At 41.7% G+C, this 19,634-nt stretch overlaps 1 protein-coding gene and 1 long non-coding RNA gene across 4 annotated transcripts in view; one reads left to right on the forward strand and one right to left on the reverse strand.

Moving 5' to 3' along the window:
- pitrm1.L (pitrilysin metallopeptidase 1 L homeolog) overlaps nucleotides 1–9,993 on the reverse strand; it is a 45,264-nt gene extending 35,271 nt beyond the window's left edge. Inside the window, exons 1-2 of one of the 2 annotated variants that reach the window (XM_041565267.1) lie at nucleotides 9,876–9,993; nucleotides 127–229 (exon numbers count right to left, since the gene is read on the reverse strand). In XM_041565267.1, the coding sequence (XP_041421201.1) occupies nucleotides 127–229; nucleotides 9,876–9,913 (141 nt within the window). In that variant the 5' untranslated portion in view covers nucleotides 9,914–9,993. 2 annotated transcript variants of the gene reach the window in all.
- Nucleotides 9,994–10,041: 48 nt separating this feature from the next.
- On the forward strand, nucleotides 10,042–19,373 carry LOC108718754. 2 transcript variants are annotated; one of them, XR_001936059.2, is made up of 3 exons: nucleotides 10,042–10,139; nucleotides 14,561–14,701; nucleotides 18,951–19,373. It is a non-coding gene; the product is annotated as an uncharacterized LOC108718754 (long non-coding RNA). The 2 variants fall into 2 exon arrangements; XR_001936060.2 differs by lacking the exon at nucleotides 10,042–10,139 and adding an exon at nucleotides 10,550–11,372.
- The last annotated feature ends 261 nt before the right edge of the window (nucleotides 19,374–19,634 follow it).

Here is a 19,634-nt window from a genome sequence, read left to right on the forward strand (position 1 = left end):
TGTAAATAAGGATTCGGAATCGGTTCAGCCGGGCAGAAGGATTCAGCCGAATCCCGGACCGAATCCTGGATTCTGTGCATCCCTAGTGCACATACAAAGTAGGAGTGCGGGATATGATCCAGTTACCTCGTTTACAGTAAAACCGTGGATAGACTCTCCCGGTGAATAGCGTAAGGCTCTCTCACACGCCGACTTGCCGTGCCACCGGTAGGAAGTCTGATACAGAGCTCTGCAGAGGAGAGAGAGATGAACACAAAATTATACTTCTGTATTTTTTTGTTTTGCCCGATTACTTTGCGATTCCATTGATATTCCTGGTGTAAAAATTGATGGTCAGTCAAGCGCAATAGTAAAAGGACCCTGTGCATATTTCTATAGTATGTGAGGCATGGGAAGGAGGGAAACCCGCTCCAATTTACTGTGGCTTAAAGGGGCGGGTCACCTTGGAGTTAACTTTGAGAATGTTATAGGATGGCTAATTCTAAGCAACGTTTCCATTGGTCTTCATTTTTTCTTTTTTTTATAGTTTTTGATTTATTTGCCTTCTTCTGACTAATTTCAGCTTTCAAATGGGAATTACTGACTCATCTAAAATCCAAATGCTCTGTAAGGCTACAAATGTATTGTTATTGGTACCTTTTATTACTCATCTTTCTATTCAGGCCTCTCCTGCTCCTATTCCAGACTCCCCTGCTCCTATTCCAGTCTCCCCTGCTCCTATTCCAGACTCCCCTGCTCCTATTCCAGACTCCCCTGCTCCTATTCCAGACTCCCCTGCTCCTATTCCAGACACCTCTGCTCATACTCCAGACTCCCCTGCTCATACTCCAGACTCCCCTGCTCATACTCCAGACTCCCCTGCTCATACTCCAGACTCCCCTGCTCATACTCCAGACTCCCCTGCTCATACTCCAGACTCTCCTGCTCATACTCCAGACTCTCCTGCTCATACTCCAGACTCTCCTGCTCATACTCCAGACTCTCCTGCTCATACTCCAGACTCCCCTGCTCATACTCCAGACTCCCCTGCTCATATTCCAGACTCCCCTGCTCATATTACAGTCTCTTAGTCAATTAAATGTATGGTTGCTAGGGTAAATTGGACCTTAGCAACCAGATTGCTGAAATTGCAAACTGGAGAGCTGCTGAATAAAAAGCTTAACTGAAAAAAACACAAATAATAAAAAATGAAAACCAATTGCAAATATTCTCAGAATACCACTCTCTACATCATACTAAAAGTTAATTTAAAGGTGAACATTTCCTTTAACCAACACAATTATCCACACCCACAGGTATAGCACAAACCCTCCTGCAGAAATGCATGGCATGTTAAGTCTCTAAATAAAGATGGTGTGTGAGTGACAAGCCAGGTTAGGAGGGTCAATGTGCAGCCGACTGTAGCTGGAAGAGAGTGACAAGGTCCCCCCGGAATAGTTAGGGGGGTAGTTAGGTCACAGTTCAGCAGACTGGACGAAGGAAAACACTCACTGTCCTAATGGATAAAGCAGGCATGGGGGTCACTGACACCCATTATCCAGAAAGTTCCGATTACAGAATGGCCGTCTCCCATAGACTCTGTTTTATCCAAATTTTTAAAAACAATTTCCTTTTTCTCTGTAATAATAAAACAGTAGCTTGTACTTGATCCCAACTAAGATATAATTAATCCTTATTGAAAGTAAAACCACCCTATTGGGCTTATTTAATGTTTACATGATTTTCTAGAAGATTTAAGGTATGAAGAACCAAATTATGGAAAGATCCGTTATCAGGAAAATCCCAATTCCCGAGCATTTAGGATAACAGGTCCCATACCTGTATCTGTATTTATATAGCACTGCACATTAGAACAATAAATTAGTAGAACAGGGGTTGACAATAATAAATACAAAGTACAGTTACATTCAAGTTTAAGAGCGAAGTTTTAAAAAGACAAATGGAAGAAGGTGCCTGCCCTAATCTAAGGTCCCATGTTTTACTCAGTATGGATAAGGCTTGGGGCTATAAAATACAGTCCACTTGATTGGCCCAACATTATCCAGCTACACATCTCAGATTAATACAAATGAAAACAGCATAGTGGGGGGAGCAATATTCCTGGGCACTTTTCACATCTGGGTTAGGTCACAATCTGACGCTACATTGGTGTTAAAGGGGCTGTTCATTTTTAAATTAACCTTTAGTATGATGTAGAGAGTGATATTTAGTGAATTTACAATTGGTTTTCATTTTTTATTATTTGTGTTTTTCAGTTATTTCGCTTTTTATTCAGCAGCTCTCCAGTTTGCAGTTTTGGCAAATGTAGGGTGCAAATTACCCTAGCAACCGTGCTTTGATTTGAATAAGAGACTGGAATATGAATACAGAAGGCCCAATTAAAAAGACAAGTAATAAAAAGTAGTGATAACAATAAATGTGTAGCCTTACAAAGCATTTGTTATAGATGGGTCTGTGACCCCCATTTGAAAGCTGGAAAGAGTTAGAAGAAGGCGGCAAATAATTCAAAAACTATTAAAAAGAAAAAATGAAGGCCAATTGAAAAGTTGCTTAAAATTAGCCATACTAAAAGTTAACTTAAAGCTGAACCACCCCTATAAGACTACATGGGGTTTGTGGTCCCGTTTACGAATCCAACATTGGATCAAGCCCTTGTTTCCTCTAAAACAATATTTATAGAGACTTGTCGACTCTCTGAATATTCTTATAGTTTGTCATGGGGAAGCTGATTGTACAGAAACTTATCACGACCCAGCACGGGGGGGAAGAAACTGCTTGATCATGCTGAGCCACAATCCCACCAATGAACAGCCGGATAAAGGAAAGCAAACAAGACTGGGCACACTCCCTTGGCAGCAGCTCCGTGATAGAATGTCTTTCAGTAACATGGGAAAGGATTCCAGATAGGGATGCACCGAATCCAGGATTCGGTTCGGCCTTTTGAGCAGGATTCGGCCGAATCATTTAGCCCGGCGAACCGAATCCGAATCCTAATTTGCATATGTAAATTAGGGGTGGGAGGGAAATTTCGTGACTTTTTGTCACAAAACAAGGAAGTAAAAAATGTTTTCCCCTTCCCACCCCTAAACTGCATACAGTATGCAAATTAGGGTTCGGATTCGGTATTCGGCCGAATCTTTTGCGAAGTATTCAGAGGTTCGGCCGAATCCAAAATAGTGGATTCGGTGCATCCCTAATTCCAGGGGCACCGGAGAGAAGGACAACTGAAATGTTGCAATTGAGGCCAATCGGATTCCGTTACATTGAGTCATTATGACTAGTCACAGTTACACAGCTCCCTGACTCAACCTGCTTGTTGTATAATAAAAGAAAATCTAAGTCCCCCAATATACTTTCATTACACATACTCACTGCATCAATGTCATTGCTATTGGAGGCAAAATTGCCTGAACCCTTCTGTTTTCTGGTTCCGACTCTTAAAACAATTAAGCATAAACTTTTCAATTGGCCATCATTTTTTAATTTTTTATAGTTTTTGCCTTCTATTTCTGACACTTTCCAGCTTTCAAGTGGGGGTCACTGACCCCATCTAAAAACAAATGCTCTGAAAGGCTACAAATGTATTGTTATTGCTACATTGTATTATTCCTCTTTCTATTCAGGCCTCTCCTTTTCATATTGCTGTCTCTTATTCAAATCAGTGGATGGTTGCTAGGGGAATTTGAAACTTGCAACCAGACGGATGAAATTGCAAAACTTGGAGAGCTGCTGAATGAAAAGCTAAATAACTCAAAAAACACAAATAATAAAAAACTAAAACCAATTGCAAATTATCTCAGAATATCTCTCTCACAGGGATCCCCAACCTTTTGAACCCATGAGCAACATTCAGAAGTAAAAGGAGTTGGGGAGCAACTTGAGCATGAAAAATGTTCTTGGGGTGCCAAATAAGTGCTGTGATTGGCCATTTGGTAGCCCCTATGTGGATTGTCAACCTACATTGAGGTTCTGTTTGGCAGTGCACCTGGTTTTTATACAACCAAAACTTGCCTCCAAGCCTGGAATTCAAAAATAAGCTCCTGCTATGAGGCCACTGGGAGCAACATCCAATGGGTTGGAGGGCAACATGTTGCTCCAGAGCTACTGGTTGGGGACACTACTACATCATACTAAACGTAAACTCGAAAGTGAATAATGAGCTAGTGGCTGCTGCTTTATTTCAGTAGTTACAGCCAGGAGTGAAAATATAAATGGCCAGGCATATACATATATATATTTTGCAACAGGGGGTACTTTATTTATTATAATACACATGTTTCAGTGAGTCATGTGACAGCATTACATAGTCCAAAGGGTACCCAGGGCAGCAACATATAATTAAAAAAAAACAAAATCTCACCCTAACTGGTCTTCCTGTGCCCCATCATTGAGCACTGGAGGGTTTGGGAGCAGGCCTGGACTGGCAATCTGTGAGTTATTGCAAATGCCAGAGGGGCAGCTATAAGGTCCCATAGAAAGTCAGTATTTAGTGGTCTGGTGGGGGCTGTTTGGGCCTCTATGTGGGCTGATTGGGCCTCTGAGTACCTGAAATGCCAGGGCCTATTTTAATTCTCCGTCCAGACCTAGTTTGGGATGAGCAGTTGCTGCACAGACGCTAGTCACCCTGTACCAGGGGTTTAACAAAAACGATCCTATTACTCTTGGCAAGGGCAGAAATTTGGATCACCTGGTGGGTCCCTGACCCTTTGCAATGCCGGGATAGGCTTGTGATGAGCTTCCCATTGTTTGGGGGGAAGATTCTGCTAAGAGTCCCAGTAACTTCTGCCTGTAATACACACCACTACCTTCACAATCCCATTAGGAAGTGTAACCCTTTACCCTACATACACACTGCCTGCACATGCTCAGTAATGTCTCCTCATTCTACATCTATAACTACCTGTCTAATGTCACTCTGTATATGGGAACAGTCTCACCACCTCTATACACCCCCCACACACCAGAGTTATTCAGCTGCTGTTAAACTACAACTCCCAGCAGCCTCTGACAGCTAGATTATGGGCAGAGAATTTGGGAGTTGTGGTTCAGTAATAGAGCAGGCGGTTAAAGGGATATCCACAGGAATTCTCAGCAACTTTCCAACCTGCATTTATTAAACCATTCCCACTTTGGTAAAGTTAAATGCATATTTAATTGAAGCCAGTATCTAGTTGTGACAGGGGTCAGTTCTCTCACCAGTCTGTTAATTGGCTAATTACAGCTACATTGTTTCAGGAGTCTGAACCAGCAGCGCCAAGATATAAATGCAATAGTTTAGACAGCACTTTCAGTGGCAATTGAATAAACGTGAAACAATCTGATTAATGTACTTGGGAAAGTTGCTCAGAATAAGCTTTTCTTTCATTAGGCAGAGGCAGTTTTTGAGTGGAGTTCCCCTTTAAAGTGCCCCGGTTGTGAGTTCCCAAGACAGACATGGCCAGTGCTGTACTATACACACATCTGGGCTCTATAGAGGTAGAGCAGGGAACCAGCTACAAAAGAACTACAACTCCCAGCATGGCTCCATATAGTAAATTGAAGTGAGGAATGCTGGGAATTGTAGTTTTTTTTTTTTTTCAGTTTACGCAATGCAAATTCCCCGGCCCAGTTTGACATTACTACGAAGGATCCACCTTGACTTCCGGAACATAACCACATACCGATAATCTGCCGTGCCCCCCACTTACCGGCACAGCCGCAGCCCAGCCCAGCATTGCCTGATCATGTCTCTGCCTCACAGCCGCACAACTATCCCCGGCTTCAGCCCGCAGCCCTGTAACCTTCCCACCCCCTACTATGTGGCGCGCTGATTGGCCGCTGCTCAAGCTAGGGCGCATGTCATTGGCTGACCCTGTGCTCTGGTAGGCTGGGGTCTGACTGGGAAGGAAACACGTGAGATTAGTACTGATGAGCTGCCAGGCTGAGCAATTGACGCTGTAGAACCAGCCGGCATCTACCCGCGCCCATAGCGGAGGGATCTGGCAGTTGTGGCCAATTAAACCTGGTTTAATACCCTTATTACTTGTCTTCATCACAGGGATGGTTTTAGGTTACCTCAGAGAATATTTAATGTAATGTGCAGAGAAACAGTGCGGGAAGCAGGGGAGGGGGCGGGTTTAAGCATTTAACCCTTTGTCCTTCAAACCCTTCTCTAACGTTCAAGGGTTCTTAAAGTGGTGGCCTTTTTGTTAATTTTTAATATATGATAGAATGGCGAATTCTAAGCAACTTTTCAATTGAACTTCATTTTTTTTTTTTTTATAGTTTTTGAATTATTTGGTTTTTACTTTTTCAGTTTTCAAATGGGGGTCACTGAGCCCAATCTGAAAAACAAATGCTCTGTAAGGCTACAAATGTATTGTGATTGCTGTGGTCTTCAACCTTTGTCAAAATGTTCCCTGAAGCACGCAGCATCCGGGTTCCTATAGAATGTTCATGGCATGAACGTTCTATAGGAACCCGGATGCTGCGTGCTTCAGGGAACATTTTGACAAAGGTTGAAGACCACAACCGAAACGTTAATGTAACATATATCATGGAATAAAAGAAAAAAGAATATGAAGGAACGGAGTGCGCATCATTTGTGAATATATATATATATATATATATATATATATATATATATATATATATATATATATATATATATATATACACACACACACATTATATAGATATATATATATATATATATATATATATATATATATATATATATATATAGATATAGATATATATATAAAAAACAAGGGAAAGTTGTGCTCACCACTAATTATTAAAAACATTAGGCGGGGGTGCAATGAGGCTGTGACCACAAAATACATATAGACAAATACAGGAGTCCTCTGTGATATACCAGGACAATTTGCCGTTGGTTTTCGTTTTTTTATTATTTGTGCTTTTTCAGTTATTTTAGCTTATAGCTGAACCATTCAGCAGCTCTCCAGTTTGCTTTTTCAGCAATATGGTTGCTAGGGTCAAAGTTATCCTAGCAACCATGCTTTTATTTGAATAAAAGACTGGAATATGAATACAGAGCGGCCTGAATAGAAAGATGAGTAATAAAAAGTAGCAATAACAATAAATGTGTAGCCTTACAGAGCATGTTATAGATGGGGTATGTGACCCCCAGTTGAAAGCTGGAAAGTCAGAAGAAAAAGGCAAATAATTCAAAACCTAAAAAAAAAAAATGAAGGGCAATTGATAAGCTGTATAAAATAATCCATTCTATAACATACTAAAGTTAACTTAAAGGTGAACCACCCCTATAAGACTACATGGGGTTTGTGGTCCCCTTTCGAATCCAACATTGGATCAAGCCCTTGTTTCCTCTAAAACAATATTTATAGAGACTTGTCGACTCTCTGAATATTCTTATAGTTTGTCATCGGGAAGCTGATTGTACAGAAACTTATCACGACCCAGCACGGGGGGGGGAAGAAACTGCTTGATCATGCTGAGCCACAATCCCACCAATGAACAGCCGGATAAAGGAAAGCAAACAAGACTGATTGGCAGCAGCTCCAGGATAGAATGTCTTTCAGTAACATGGGAAAGGATTCCAGGGACTCCGGAGAGAACAAGGACAACTGAAATGTTGGTATCACTGAGCAACAATGTTGCAATTGAGGCCAATCTGATTCCGTTACATTGTGTCATTATGACTAGTCACAGTTACACAGCTCCCTGACTCAACCTGCTTGTTGTATAATAAAAGAAAATCTAAATCCCTGCAACTTTCCACTGCTACATTCACAATCCCATTAGGACGTTTAATCCTTTATAAGAGGCCACGGCCTACATTATTATGGCGGCACTGGCAGACAGTACAACAGGGAAAAGGAAAGTCTATGTAAAAATATTATACAAAACCTACATGCAGACTGTCTGCACATGCTCAGTAATCCATAACTACCTGTCTAATGTCACTCTGTATATGGGAACAGTCTCACCACCTCTATACACCAGAGTTATTCATCTGCTGTTAAACTACAACTCCCAGCAGCCTCTGACCGCTGGGAGTTGTGGTTCAGTAATAGAGCAGGCGGTTAAAGGGATATCCACGGGAATTCTCAGCAACTTTCCAGCCTACATTTATTGAACTATTTCCATGGTGCTAAAGTTAAAGGGGGTTGTTCACCTTTGAGATAACATTTAGGGGCATATTTATCAAGGGTCGAATTTCATAAACTTTGAAATTCGAATTTAAAAAGAACAATCGAAATTAAGTCGAAGTTTTCGGTCAAATAGGTTCGTTTTCGATCACATATGTCCGTATTCAGCCGAATTCAAATAGTTCGAATAGAAGGAATAGCGCTTTCGATTAGAAGTTTTTCCCCAAAAAAGAGTCCACCAATTGACTCCAAATAGGTTTCAGGAGGTCCCCCATAGGCTTAAACAGCAATTCGGCAGGTTTTTGATGGTGAATGGCTGAAGTCGATTTTTTAAAGAGAAAGTACTTGATAAATTGCGATATTCCAATTTCTTTTCAAATTCGAATCAAATTTGGACTATTCCCTAGTCTAGGTAAACAAAAAAAATGCTCGAAATTCAAATTTTTTTAATTCGAAAATTCACCTCGACCTTTGATAAATCTGCCCCTTAGTATGATGTAGACACAGATATTCTGCAATTGGTTTTCATTTTTTATTATTAAAGGTTTTTGGGTTATTTAGCTTTTTATTCAGCAGCTCTCCATTTTCCAATTTCAGCCATCTGGTTGCTAGGGTACAAATTACCCTAGCAACCATGCACTGATTTAAGTAAGAGACTGGGATATGAATAGGAGAGGCCTGAATAAAAAGATGAATAAAAAGTAACAATACATTTGTAGCCTTACAGACCATTTGTTTTTTAGAAGGGGTCAGCGTTGGCCATTTCAAAGAGCCAGAAGAAAAAGGCAAATAACTATAAGGGTAGGGACACACTGGGCGATTTGGGGAGTTTTAGTCGCCTGGCGACTAATCGCCGCGACTTTTCTCCCCGAATGCCTCCCCTCGCTCTGCGCCTGGCTAAAATGAAAAATCGCCTGCGCTAATCACACGTGGCGATTCGTTTTCCGAAATCGCCCGAAGTTGCCTCACGAGGAAACTTCTGGCGACTTCGGAAAACGAATCGCCGCGTGTGATTAGCGCAGGCGATTTTTCATTTTAGCCAGGCGCAGAGCGAGGGGAGGCATTCGGGGAGAAAAGTCGCGGCGATTAGTCGCCAGGCGACTAAAACTCCCCAAATCGCCCAGTGTGTCCCTACCCTAAAACTAGTGAAAACCAATTGAAAAGTTGCTCAGAATTGGCTGTTCTATAACCTAATAAAAGTTACATTAAAGGTGAAGCACCCCTTTAAATGCAAATCTAATTGAAGCCAGTATCTAGTTGTGACAGGGGTCAGTTCTCTCACCAGTCTGTTAATCGGCTAATTACTGCTACATTGTTTCAGGAGTCTGAACCAGCAGCGCCAAGATATAAATGCAATAGTTTAGACAGCACTTTCAGTGGCAATTGAATAAACGTGAAATAATCTGATTAATGTACATGGGAAAGTTGCTCAGAAAAACCTTTTCTTTCTTTAGGCAGAGTCAGTTTTTGAGTGGAGTTCCCCTTTAAAGTGTCCCGGTTGTGAGTTCCCAAATCCCAATACAGACATGGCCAGTGCTGTACTATACACACATCTGGGCTCTATAGAGGTAGAGCAGGGAAACAGCTAGAAAAGAACTACAACTCCCAGCATGGCTCTATATAGTAAGTTGAAGTGAGGAATGCTGGGAATTGTAGTTCTTTTTTTACAGTTTACGCAATGAACGTTCCCCGCCCGGCCCAATTAACCATATACATAACCATATAACCACATACCCATAATCTGCCGTGCCCCCCACTTACCGGCACAGCCGCAGCCCAGCCCAGCATTGCCTGATCATGTCTCTGCCTCACAGCCGCACAACTATCCCCGGCTTCAGCCTGCAGCCCTGTCACTTTCCCACCCCTACCATGTGGCGCGCTGATTGGCTGCTGCTCAAGCTAGGGCGCATGTCATTGGCTGACCCTGTGCTCTGGTAGGCTGGGGTCTGACTGGGAAGGAAACACGTGAGATTAGTACTGATGAGCTGCCAGGCTGAGCAATTGACTCTGTTACAGGGTTGAGAGGTTGGTGGGTTTCGAGCCAAATTGGGCTACTGATTTTGAAAGTACAAACTAGCCAAGGTACGGTCTTGGGCTGGTTTGTACTTGCCAAAGTTTTTTCTTGCTCTAATGTACCAATCCTATGTCTCCCAATGCATGTTGGGTAATGTAGTTTTTAACAATTTGACGACTGCCAAGTTTAATGTAAGACTACAATACCCAGCATGCAATGGGACTGACTTGTGTAGAAGTCAGCGGAGCTCATTTATAAACACTGGGCAAATTTGCACCTGGCCAGTAACTTATGGCAACCAATCAAATGTTTGCTTTCATTGTTCAACCGTCAGCTGCCTGTAAAAAGCCAGTCATTTATTGGTTGCTATGGGTAACTGCCCAGGTGCAAATTTGCCCAGTGTTTATAAATGAGCCCCAGCAGGTACCAGATTTTGGGCTCTTAAGCATTCTTGCATTTTTCGGTGATATAATTTGATACCATTTCGGGGCAGAAATCTGCTGTCTAGAGGTTGACCTGTTTTACCAATATATATTGAAATTGTATATGTATTAGGGCCTTATGGGACCCCTATACCTCCTGGGCCCCCCTCTGTAGTTACTCCCCTGGCAATGGGCGACCCTTTCCCATTTTGTTTAATGGTAAAATATGCGAAACAATGAAAATTTGAAAAAGGCATATTTTCACATATATTCATTTATTTTTTAGACTTTTTATGCTGCACATATTGTGCTATCTTTGGGCAACTTTTGAAGTGCCTCTTGTCTTCATCCCAGGGATGGTTTTAGGTTACGTCAGAGAGAGTAATGTGCAGGAGAAGCCTATCTAGGATCATGTGAATAAAAAGTATGTAAGAAGCACATAAAAACAGATACTGGGAAAAAAAAGACATGGGAAATAAAAGGGAAAGTAAAGCAAAGACCTTGGAAATATAAAGAGCAGGGCTGGAACTAGGGGTAGGCAGAGTAGGGACATGCCTATGGCGCAAAGCTGGGGCGCTAGACACGCACCTTCTTTGCCTCTGGTCCCCTCTCCGCCCTGGCCTGCGTGTCTTTTTTCATTTTGCGCATCCTTTTTGCCTGACCGTGATAAAGAGGTTAGTGGCACACTTTTATACATCAATAAGGGGGGCCTTGGCCGTGCTGCACCTCCCAGATTAGCCAGGCCCCCCTTGAGTCATCGAAAGCCACCAAATGGAGCTGAAAACTGCAGAAGGAAGAGGAGAATGAAGAAAACCTTTAAAGGTAAGTTCCACGGAAAACATGTTGTTGTTTTTTTTTGGTTTGTGTTTTTTTTTTAAACCCCTGACCACCAATTTCTTTTTTCAAACTTTTATGGGGAACCCAGGTCATCAGTGATTTTTTAAAAACTTCTATGTTGGGCCCTGGCCACCAATTTTTTTTTAACTTAAAAGGGGGCCCTGATCACCAATGGCTGTTTATAACTTGGGGGAGGGGGCAGGCCGCCAATATTCTTTTTTTAACTTGTAGGGGGGCCCTGATTGCCAATAACTTGGGGGTCGGCTGCCAGTGTTTTTTTTTTAAACTTGTAGGGGGGCTGTCCACCAACTATTTTTTTTAACTTGAAGTGGGCCCTGACCACCAATGGCTGTTTATAACTTGTGATGGGGGGGTAACTGTTCTAGCACTGATGTCTGCATCACTTGTGGACAGTCTGGGGTGGGCAGGACCAAAGAGCCCAGAAATTGTTGTTGTATGGGGCCCCATGATTCCTGATGGCGGCCCTGGATACTAAGTTCATCATGTTGTTGAATTGTAATTATCAGAGTCCATGCTGTATGGTGTAGTAACATTAGTGAGTCGGCAATGCCTGGGACCCCTAATGTCAAATCCTCAAGGACAAATGTCCCTTCTGCATTTGCTACAGATATTATTAACTAGCTGTGCTTAGTGTAGATTTAGCTACTTGGTCTGAATTCCTGGCTTCAGACTGATCTAAAGGCCTAGCTATCGCTAATGGGGTAGTTGTCCTCTTAGAAGTGCTATAGTAGCAGTACATGGTATATAGGGTTTGTAGCAGGGATGTACCGAAAGATTCAGTTGAATACCGAACTGAATCCGAATCCTAATTTGCATATGCAAATTAGGATTCAGATTTGGTTCGGCTGGGCAGAAGGATTCGGCCGAATCTGAATCGTGCTGAAAAAGGCCGAACTAAGATGAGTTTCCAGTGTGCGTTTGTCCTGAGAGCAAAACATAAGTCCTGCTTAAATGCCCCTGTGGCTGGGGTCAGACAAGAGTGACAAGGACATGGTGCTGTGCTTTAAGGTGGCTTCATGGAGAAGGACAGGTGTGGCTAGTGGCCCTTGCCAGTGGCCCTGTGTGTGGAAGTTGGCCAAGATACTGCATGAGGAAGGGGGTGGCAGAGATGGGCCTGATACAAATTTTGCACTAGAGCCTGTAGGTCTAATTGTCATGGCAATGGGGTGACCCCAGTTGAAATGTAGAGTATATAAAGGTAGTGTATCTTACAAGCATATCCCTACTCATGTAAGTGACGTAGAGTCTCTTTAAAGCAACTCATAGCATGACCACCACATCACCAGCTATACATACATATATAGCTATACCTGATTGGTTGTTATGGGTTTCTAAAACACTCCAAACGTTTCCCCTGTTACTACATAAGCCCCTTACAGGAGTGGTTCATCTTTAAATTAACATTTAGTGTGTTATAAGCAACTTTTCAATTGGTCTTTATTTTTTCTTCTTATAGTTTATGAATTATTTGCCTTCTTCTTTTGACTCTTTCCAGCTTTCAAATGGAGGTCACTGACCCCATCTAAAACAAATGCTCTATAAGGCTCCAAATGTATTGTTATTGCTACTAATTACTCATATTTCTACTTGGGTCCTCTCCTATTCATATTCCAGTCTCTTATTCAAATAATGGTTGGTAGGGTAATTTGAACCCTAGCAACCAGATTGCTGAAATAGCAAACTGGAGAGCTGCTGAATACAAAGCTAAATCACTAAAAAAAAAACACAAATAATACGAAAACCAATTACAAATTATCTCAGAATATCACTCTCTATACCATGCTAAAAGTTAATTTAAAGGTGAACAACCCCTTTAATAAAGCCCCTAATTGGAATCCAGTGACTCATAATGGCTAATGGCATCCATTTTTATTTAACATGTTCTTACTTGTAAGGGCTTTTACTGACGAGCGGTTGTAGCTGCGCTTCCCTGCGTTCCGTTTTTCTGCGTTCAGCCTCAGGGGAGCGCAGGAATAGACGCATTACGTTTTTTCTCAACCTGCGTTCGGCGCCTACACGCGCCTGTTTGAGTACAGCCCCATTGGAAAAAACGTAATGTGTCTATTCCTGCGCTCCGCCGCTTCAACTGCTCGTCAGTAAGAGCCCTAAGTGTTCAGAATTTCTTCTTGCAATAACACTATATTCCAGCAGGTGGCTAGTATAATTACTTTTACAAAACTGAAATCTACTGTAGTCTTTTATATTGAGCCTAGGGATGCCAGTATTGTTATGTGATGGAACAGTGAATCAACTGCACTTTATTTTCTTTATTTCACTCCCTAATATGAAATAATTATTATATTTTATATAGGGATGACCTATCCCAGCAATATACAATGATTATACCCCATTATCTTCTGTCCTTGCCCCAGTAAAACTTTTATATAATCTAATGTCCCTTTTGTCAGGAGCCAATAACAGCCATCTACTAATAACTGCCATCTCATGGATAAGTCTGGTTTTGGTGGAAAAGGATTAACATTGTTGAATGGCTTTTCTTGATTGTGCTAGAGCCTCCAGGGGAACCAACCCTTAATGCTACCCTACAATGACATTCTTGGAAATTCAATATTTCCTTATTTTTGGTAACAGTTTACTAAAGTTAAAGGAACAGTAACATCAAAAAATGAAATTGTTTTAAAGTAATTGATGGGTATAATTAGATGTGGGCTGTTGGGAATGGAGTCATCTATTTGGATACTTTTTTCTTTATGTGTCCTTTCCTTATTCCTTCCCTTTCCTTTAACTTTCTTCCTTCCCTTTCCTTTGAACTTTCTTCCTACCCTTCCATTTAACTTCCTTCCCTTTCCTTTAACGTTCTTCATTCCATTTCCATTAACTCCCTTACTTCCCTTTAACTTTCTTCCTTTCCTTTAACTTTCTTCCTTCCCTTTAACTTCCTTCCCTTTCCTTTAACTTTCTTCCTTCCCTTTAACTTCCTTCCCTTTCCTTTAACTTTCTTCCTTCCCTTTAACTTCCTTCCATTCCCTTTAACTTTCTTCCTTTCCTTTAACTTTCTTCCTTCCCTTCACTTTAGCTTCCTTCCCTTTCCTTTAACTTTCTTACTTCCCTTTAACTTTCTTACTTCCCTTTCCCTCCCCCCTGCCCTCCTTTTTTTCCTTATTTCTCTTACTTTTCCTTTTTACCTTTAGGCAATAACAAGGTTGACAGATGCCAGCCCTGATCCAAAGGAATTGGATAGACATTGGCCATGCCCGCCCTGCTCCAGCACCACACCTGTTCCACCCTAGCCTCATCCGCTGCCATGGTTCTTGCTCCAATGTTTCAGACAGGTATCAGAGGACTTTGGGTGATGATCCTATGCATGTCAATGGGGCAGAAGAGGCACTTGAAAATATGTTCCTAAATGTTCTAATCCTCATTTTGAGATCCACTGCCTTTAAAGACGGGGTTCACCTTTAACTTAACTTTTAGTATTTTATAGACCGGCTAGTTCTAAGCAACTGGTCTTTATTTTTTATTTTTTTTATAGGTTTTAGGAATTATTTGCCACCTTTTTCTAACTCTTTCCAGCTTTCAAATGGGTGTCACTGACCCCATCTAAAAAACAATAGCTCTGTAACACTACAAATGTATTGTTATTGCTAATTTTTTATTACTCATATTTCTTTTTAGGCCTCTCCTATTCAGACTCCAGTCTCCCTTTCTCATCAGTACATGATCGCTAGGTTAACGTGGGCCCTAGCAAACTGCAAACTGGAGAGCTGATGAATAAAAAGCCAAATAACCCAAAAACCAATTGCAAATTGTCTCAGAATATCACTCTGATAACAAGATAAAAGCAATGAAATCCTTGTGGTGGGTACATGTGACAGTAGGATAGGACAGAAAAGTATAATATACAGTATATAGTCCCAGTTCCTTTCTTTGGGTGATAGTGATAGAAAACAAGAAGTTGAGGAATAAATTAGAGCTTAAAGGAAGAGTTCAGTGTAAAAATAAAAACTGGGTAAATAAATAGATAAATAATAAATAGAAAATGTTTCTAATTTAGTTAGTTAGCCAAAAATGTAATGTATAAAGGCTGGAGTGATTGGATGTCTAACATAACAGAACATTACACAACTTCCTGCTTTTCAATTGAGTTTGCAATTGATCCTCAGCATTCAGCTCAGATTCAAAAGCAAATAGTTATGACCCATGTGCCCCCCCCAAAGTCTCTGATTGGTTACTGCCTGGTAACCAATCAGTGGAAAGCAAGAGAGCTGCAAAGCAGGAAGTCATGTTACACATCCAGTCACTCCAGCCTATATCCATTACATTTTTGCCTAACTAACTATATCAGAAACATTTTTTATTTTGCACAGCCTATCTACTTACCCAGTTTATATTTATACTGAACAATTCCTTTAAGCAGCTCCCACTTAGTGCTTAGGGCCATGCATAGAAAAGCCGTTCCATGGGAAGTGAAATTATCATTTCACACCGCGCATCACACCCTGGGAAGGAACTAACAGAATCTCAACCAGTTCTTGTTCTAAAGATGGATTCAAATGGCACGTTCTAATGGAGAGATTAAAGCTGATTAATCTTATTTTCGCACAGTGGTGCCATGTTCTCACCCACGTATAATAAATTTAACTCACTTCATTCCGCGGTAATGCAAACGACACTTTGTGTTCATAATAATTCCCACCCATCACTTGGCTGTGTTGTGCACTTTCTCGTTATATCACGCGCCGTGTTAATTAATCACAGGAGATGTTTGAAAACTACTTTTAATTTACTTCCCCCATCTTTAGGGAGATTATTCAGGCATCTGTTAGAAGCCACTCCAAAGCACTCCGGTGTAACAGACTATAACATCCTCAGAAGGAATGAATACATCAAAGGCTCAGTACAGGGGAAATTTACCCAAATAAATTATTATTAAAGGGGTGATTCACCTTTAAGTTAACTATTAGTATGTTATAGAATGGTTAATTCTAAGCAACTTTTCAATTGGCTTTCATTTTTTTCTTTTTTATAGTTTTTGAATTATTTCCCTTCTTCTTCTGACTCTTTCAGCATTTCCAAAAAAAACCAAATGCTCTGAAAGGCTACACATTTTAGGGATGCGGTTCGGGATTCGGCCAGGATTCTGCCTTTTTCAGCAGGATTCAGATTCGGCTGAATCCTTGTGCCTGTCCGAACCGAATCCGAATCTTAATTTGCATATGTAAATTAGGGGCAGGTACGGAAATCATGTGATTTTTAGTCACAAAAGAAGTTTTTTTCCACTTTTTCCTTTCCTGCCCCTAATTTGCATATGCAAATTAGGATTTGGTTCGGTATTCAGCTGAATCTTTAACCGGGGATTCGGTGCATCCCTAACACATTTGTCATTACTACTTTTTATTAATCACCTCTCTATTCAGGCCATTTCCTATTCTTATTCCAGTCTTGTATTTAAATCAGTCCTAGGGTGACTTGGACCTCCAAAACTGAAAAAATCAGACAGGTACTAATCTAAAGCCATTTCTCTGACATCCCTGACAGTAGGATGTGGCTGGACAGAGCTGCCTTAAAATGGTATTGTATGTTAATAGCTGTTACAGGAGCGCAAAGCACAGTAAGATCAAAGAGATTGCTCAAGGAATAGAAAGGCGGCACTCCGGTTAGATAAAAAAGGTGGTTTATTCCAACAGGTCACTGACCAACATCACCTGATGCGTTTCAGGAGTAACTCCCTTAATCATAGGCTTAATCATTGAAGCCTATAATTAAGGGCATTGCTCCCGAAACGCGTCAGGGGATGTTGGTCAGTGACCTGTTGGAATAAACCACTTTTTTTATCTAACCGGAGTGCCGCCTTTCTATTCCTTGAGCAATTTCAGTGGGGACGCTGATGGCAGAGCACCCGGACTACAGCAACTAAAAAATGGAGCTACACTAAGAAGAACACAGAGGGGGTGAGTTTGGAGCAGCCTAAACCTTTTTTTTTTTTTTTTATACAAGATCAAAGAGACCCTGGCATGGACAGGGTTAAATGAAATACAGTCTAGATGGCATTTCTAGCAGGGGCACTTGGTGGCTCTGTTAAAGCTGACAAAGTACTACACTGGGTTCTAAGATGCAGCCTTGTTAAGGATAATTAAAAAATTGTTCTTCAGGAAAATATAATATATATAATTGCCCTTAAAGGTTATGTCTATACACCTGCTCATCATAGCAACTAGCACGGCAGCTTTCACAAGGTGAGCGGGAGGTTGGCACTGCATAGAGGAGATGGGAGGGAGGTGGGTGGCATTGCATACAGAAGGGGCGGGAGGTGGGCAGCACTACATACAGAAGGGGCGGGTGATGGGCAGCACTGCATACAGAAGGGGTGAGGGTGTGTAGCACTGTATACGGGAGGTGGGCAGCACCGCATACAGAAGGGGCGGGAGGTGGGCAGCACTATATACAGAAGGGGCGGGAGGTGGGCAGCACTGCATACAGAAGGGGCGAGGGTGTGTGGCACTGTATACGGGAGGTGGGCAGCACTGCATACAGAAGGGGCGGGAGGTGGGCAGCACTGCATACAGAAGGGGAGGGAGATGGGCAGCAATGAATACAGAAGGGGAGGGAGATGGGCAGCACTGCATACAGAAGGGGTTGGTGATGGGCTGAACTGTATACAGAAGGGGCAGAGGTGTGTGGCACTGTATACAGGAGGTGGGTGGCACTGCATACTGAAGATGGGAGGGAGGTGTGTGGAACTGCATACAGCAGGGACGGGAGGTGGGCAGCACTGCATACTGAAGATGGGAGGGTGGTGTGTGTGGCACTGCATACCGAAGGGGTGGAAGGTGGGACACTTTGCATACAGAAGGGGTAAGAGATGGGTGGCACTGCGTATAGAAGATGTGGCCAAAACTGCATACAGAAGGGGTGGGAGGTAGTGAGCAACACATGGCACAACTGGATATAGACGTAAAGTACAGGGTTTAAAGGCTACAGCTTGCACCTACTAATGCCAATATCACTCTTAGCTCTCCAGCATTTGAGTCTTGTTGCATCATTGTTAAATGAGCCCTAATATGTATTACTGAGCATTTATACATAAATATAAACTCTTCATACCAACAGCGTATATTTTCCCTATGATGCATGCAAGCGAAACTATTTGTTTATTGCCCACTAACCCCGAGGCAATCACTTCAGTTAGAAAACAAACACAATTATTCAAAGAAATGGGAAATTGCGGATATATGATGGGTATTACCCTGAAATGCTGCATAAGGGAGAGAAAATGACTGCTTATTAAACAGACAAGGGATAAATGCATTTCCCGTGATTGCACTTCTTTAAAAATATAATTTTTCCATTAAAAAAAGAAGAAATCTATGAAAGGCCGCGGCTGTACAGCGGAATAGGCTGTTCATTATCCGCTGACTGATTACATATGATTTTCTGCTCCAGCGACAATTAATTTAAGTGCTGCGAATGCCAAGGGAGAAATAACACAGTTAACATTTATATTCAAATGAGGCCATTTGTAGTATAAAATTTCATGACCATCTGTTAATTTTCCATGATTTTCTCTCTCTCTCTCTCCAGTGGACGGTGGGAAGTTATTGGCTGACTTTGGAAGTTCTGCAGGAGTCTTTGGCTTTATGGTGACATAGTGGGAATTCTGCGCATACCAAGCCAGTCCATCGACACTGACAGCAGAAAAGAATCAGTGGGTCAACTTTGTCCTCAATTAAATATTAAATTGACCTTTCTATAAAGAAATGTTTCCTTATGTGTCCCTTCTTCATGTCCTGTTCCATAGTTCTAGCCAACTTCTGCTTCCTCCTGTCTCTGTTAATTCCCTTAACGTTGATATCATATCATCTCTCTCCCTTCTCTCTTCTATAAAGTACAAGGTCTCAAACCTTTCCTGGCATTCTTTGTTACTGAGACCATGACATATCTTAGCTCCTCTTCTCTTAAAGGGGTTGTTCACTATTGAATTAACTGTATGATGTAGAGCAGTGATCCCCAACCAGTATCTCGTGAGCAACATGTTGCTCCCCAACTGCTTGGATGTTGCTCCCAGTGGCCTCAAAGCAGATGCTTATTTTTTAATTCCTGGCTTGGAGGCAAGTTTTAATTGTATAAAAACCAGATGAACTGCCAAACAGAGTCTCCTGTAGGCTGCCAGTCCATATAGGGGCTACCCCATGTCAATCACAGCCCTTATTTTACACCAGCCAGGAACATTTTTCATGCTTGTGTTGCTTACCAGCTCTTTTTACA

The sequence above is a fragment of the Xenopus laevis genome, chromosome 6L (genome assembly GCF_017654675.1).
Source record: "Xenopus laevis strain J_2021 chromosome 6L, Xenopus_laevis_v10.1, whole genome shotgun sequence".
Classification (NCBI taxonomy): domain Eukaryota; kingdom Metazoa; phylum Chordata; class Amphibia; order Anura; family Pipidae; genus Xenopus; species Xenopus laevis.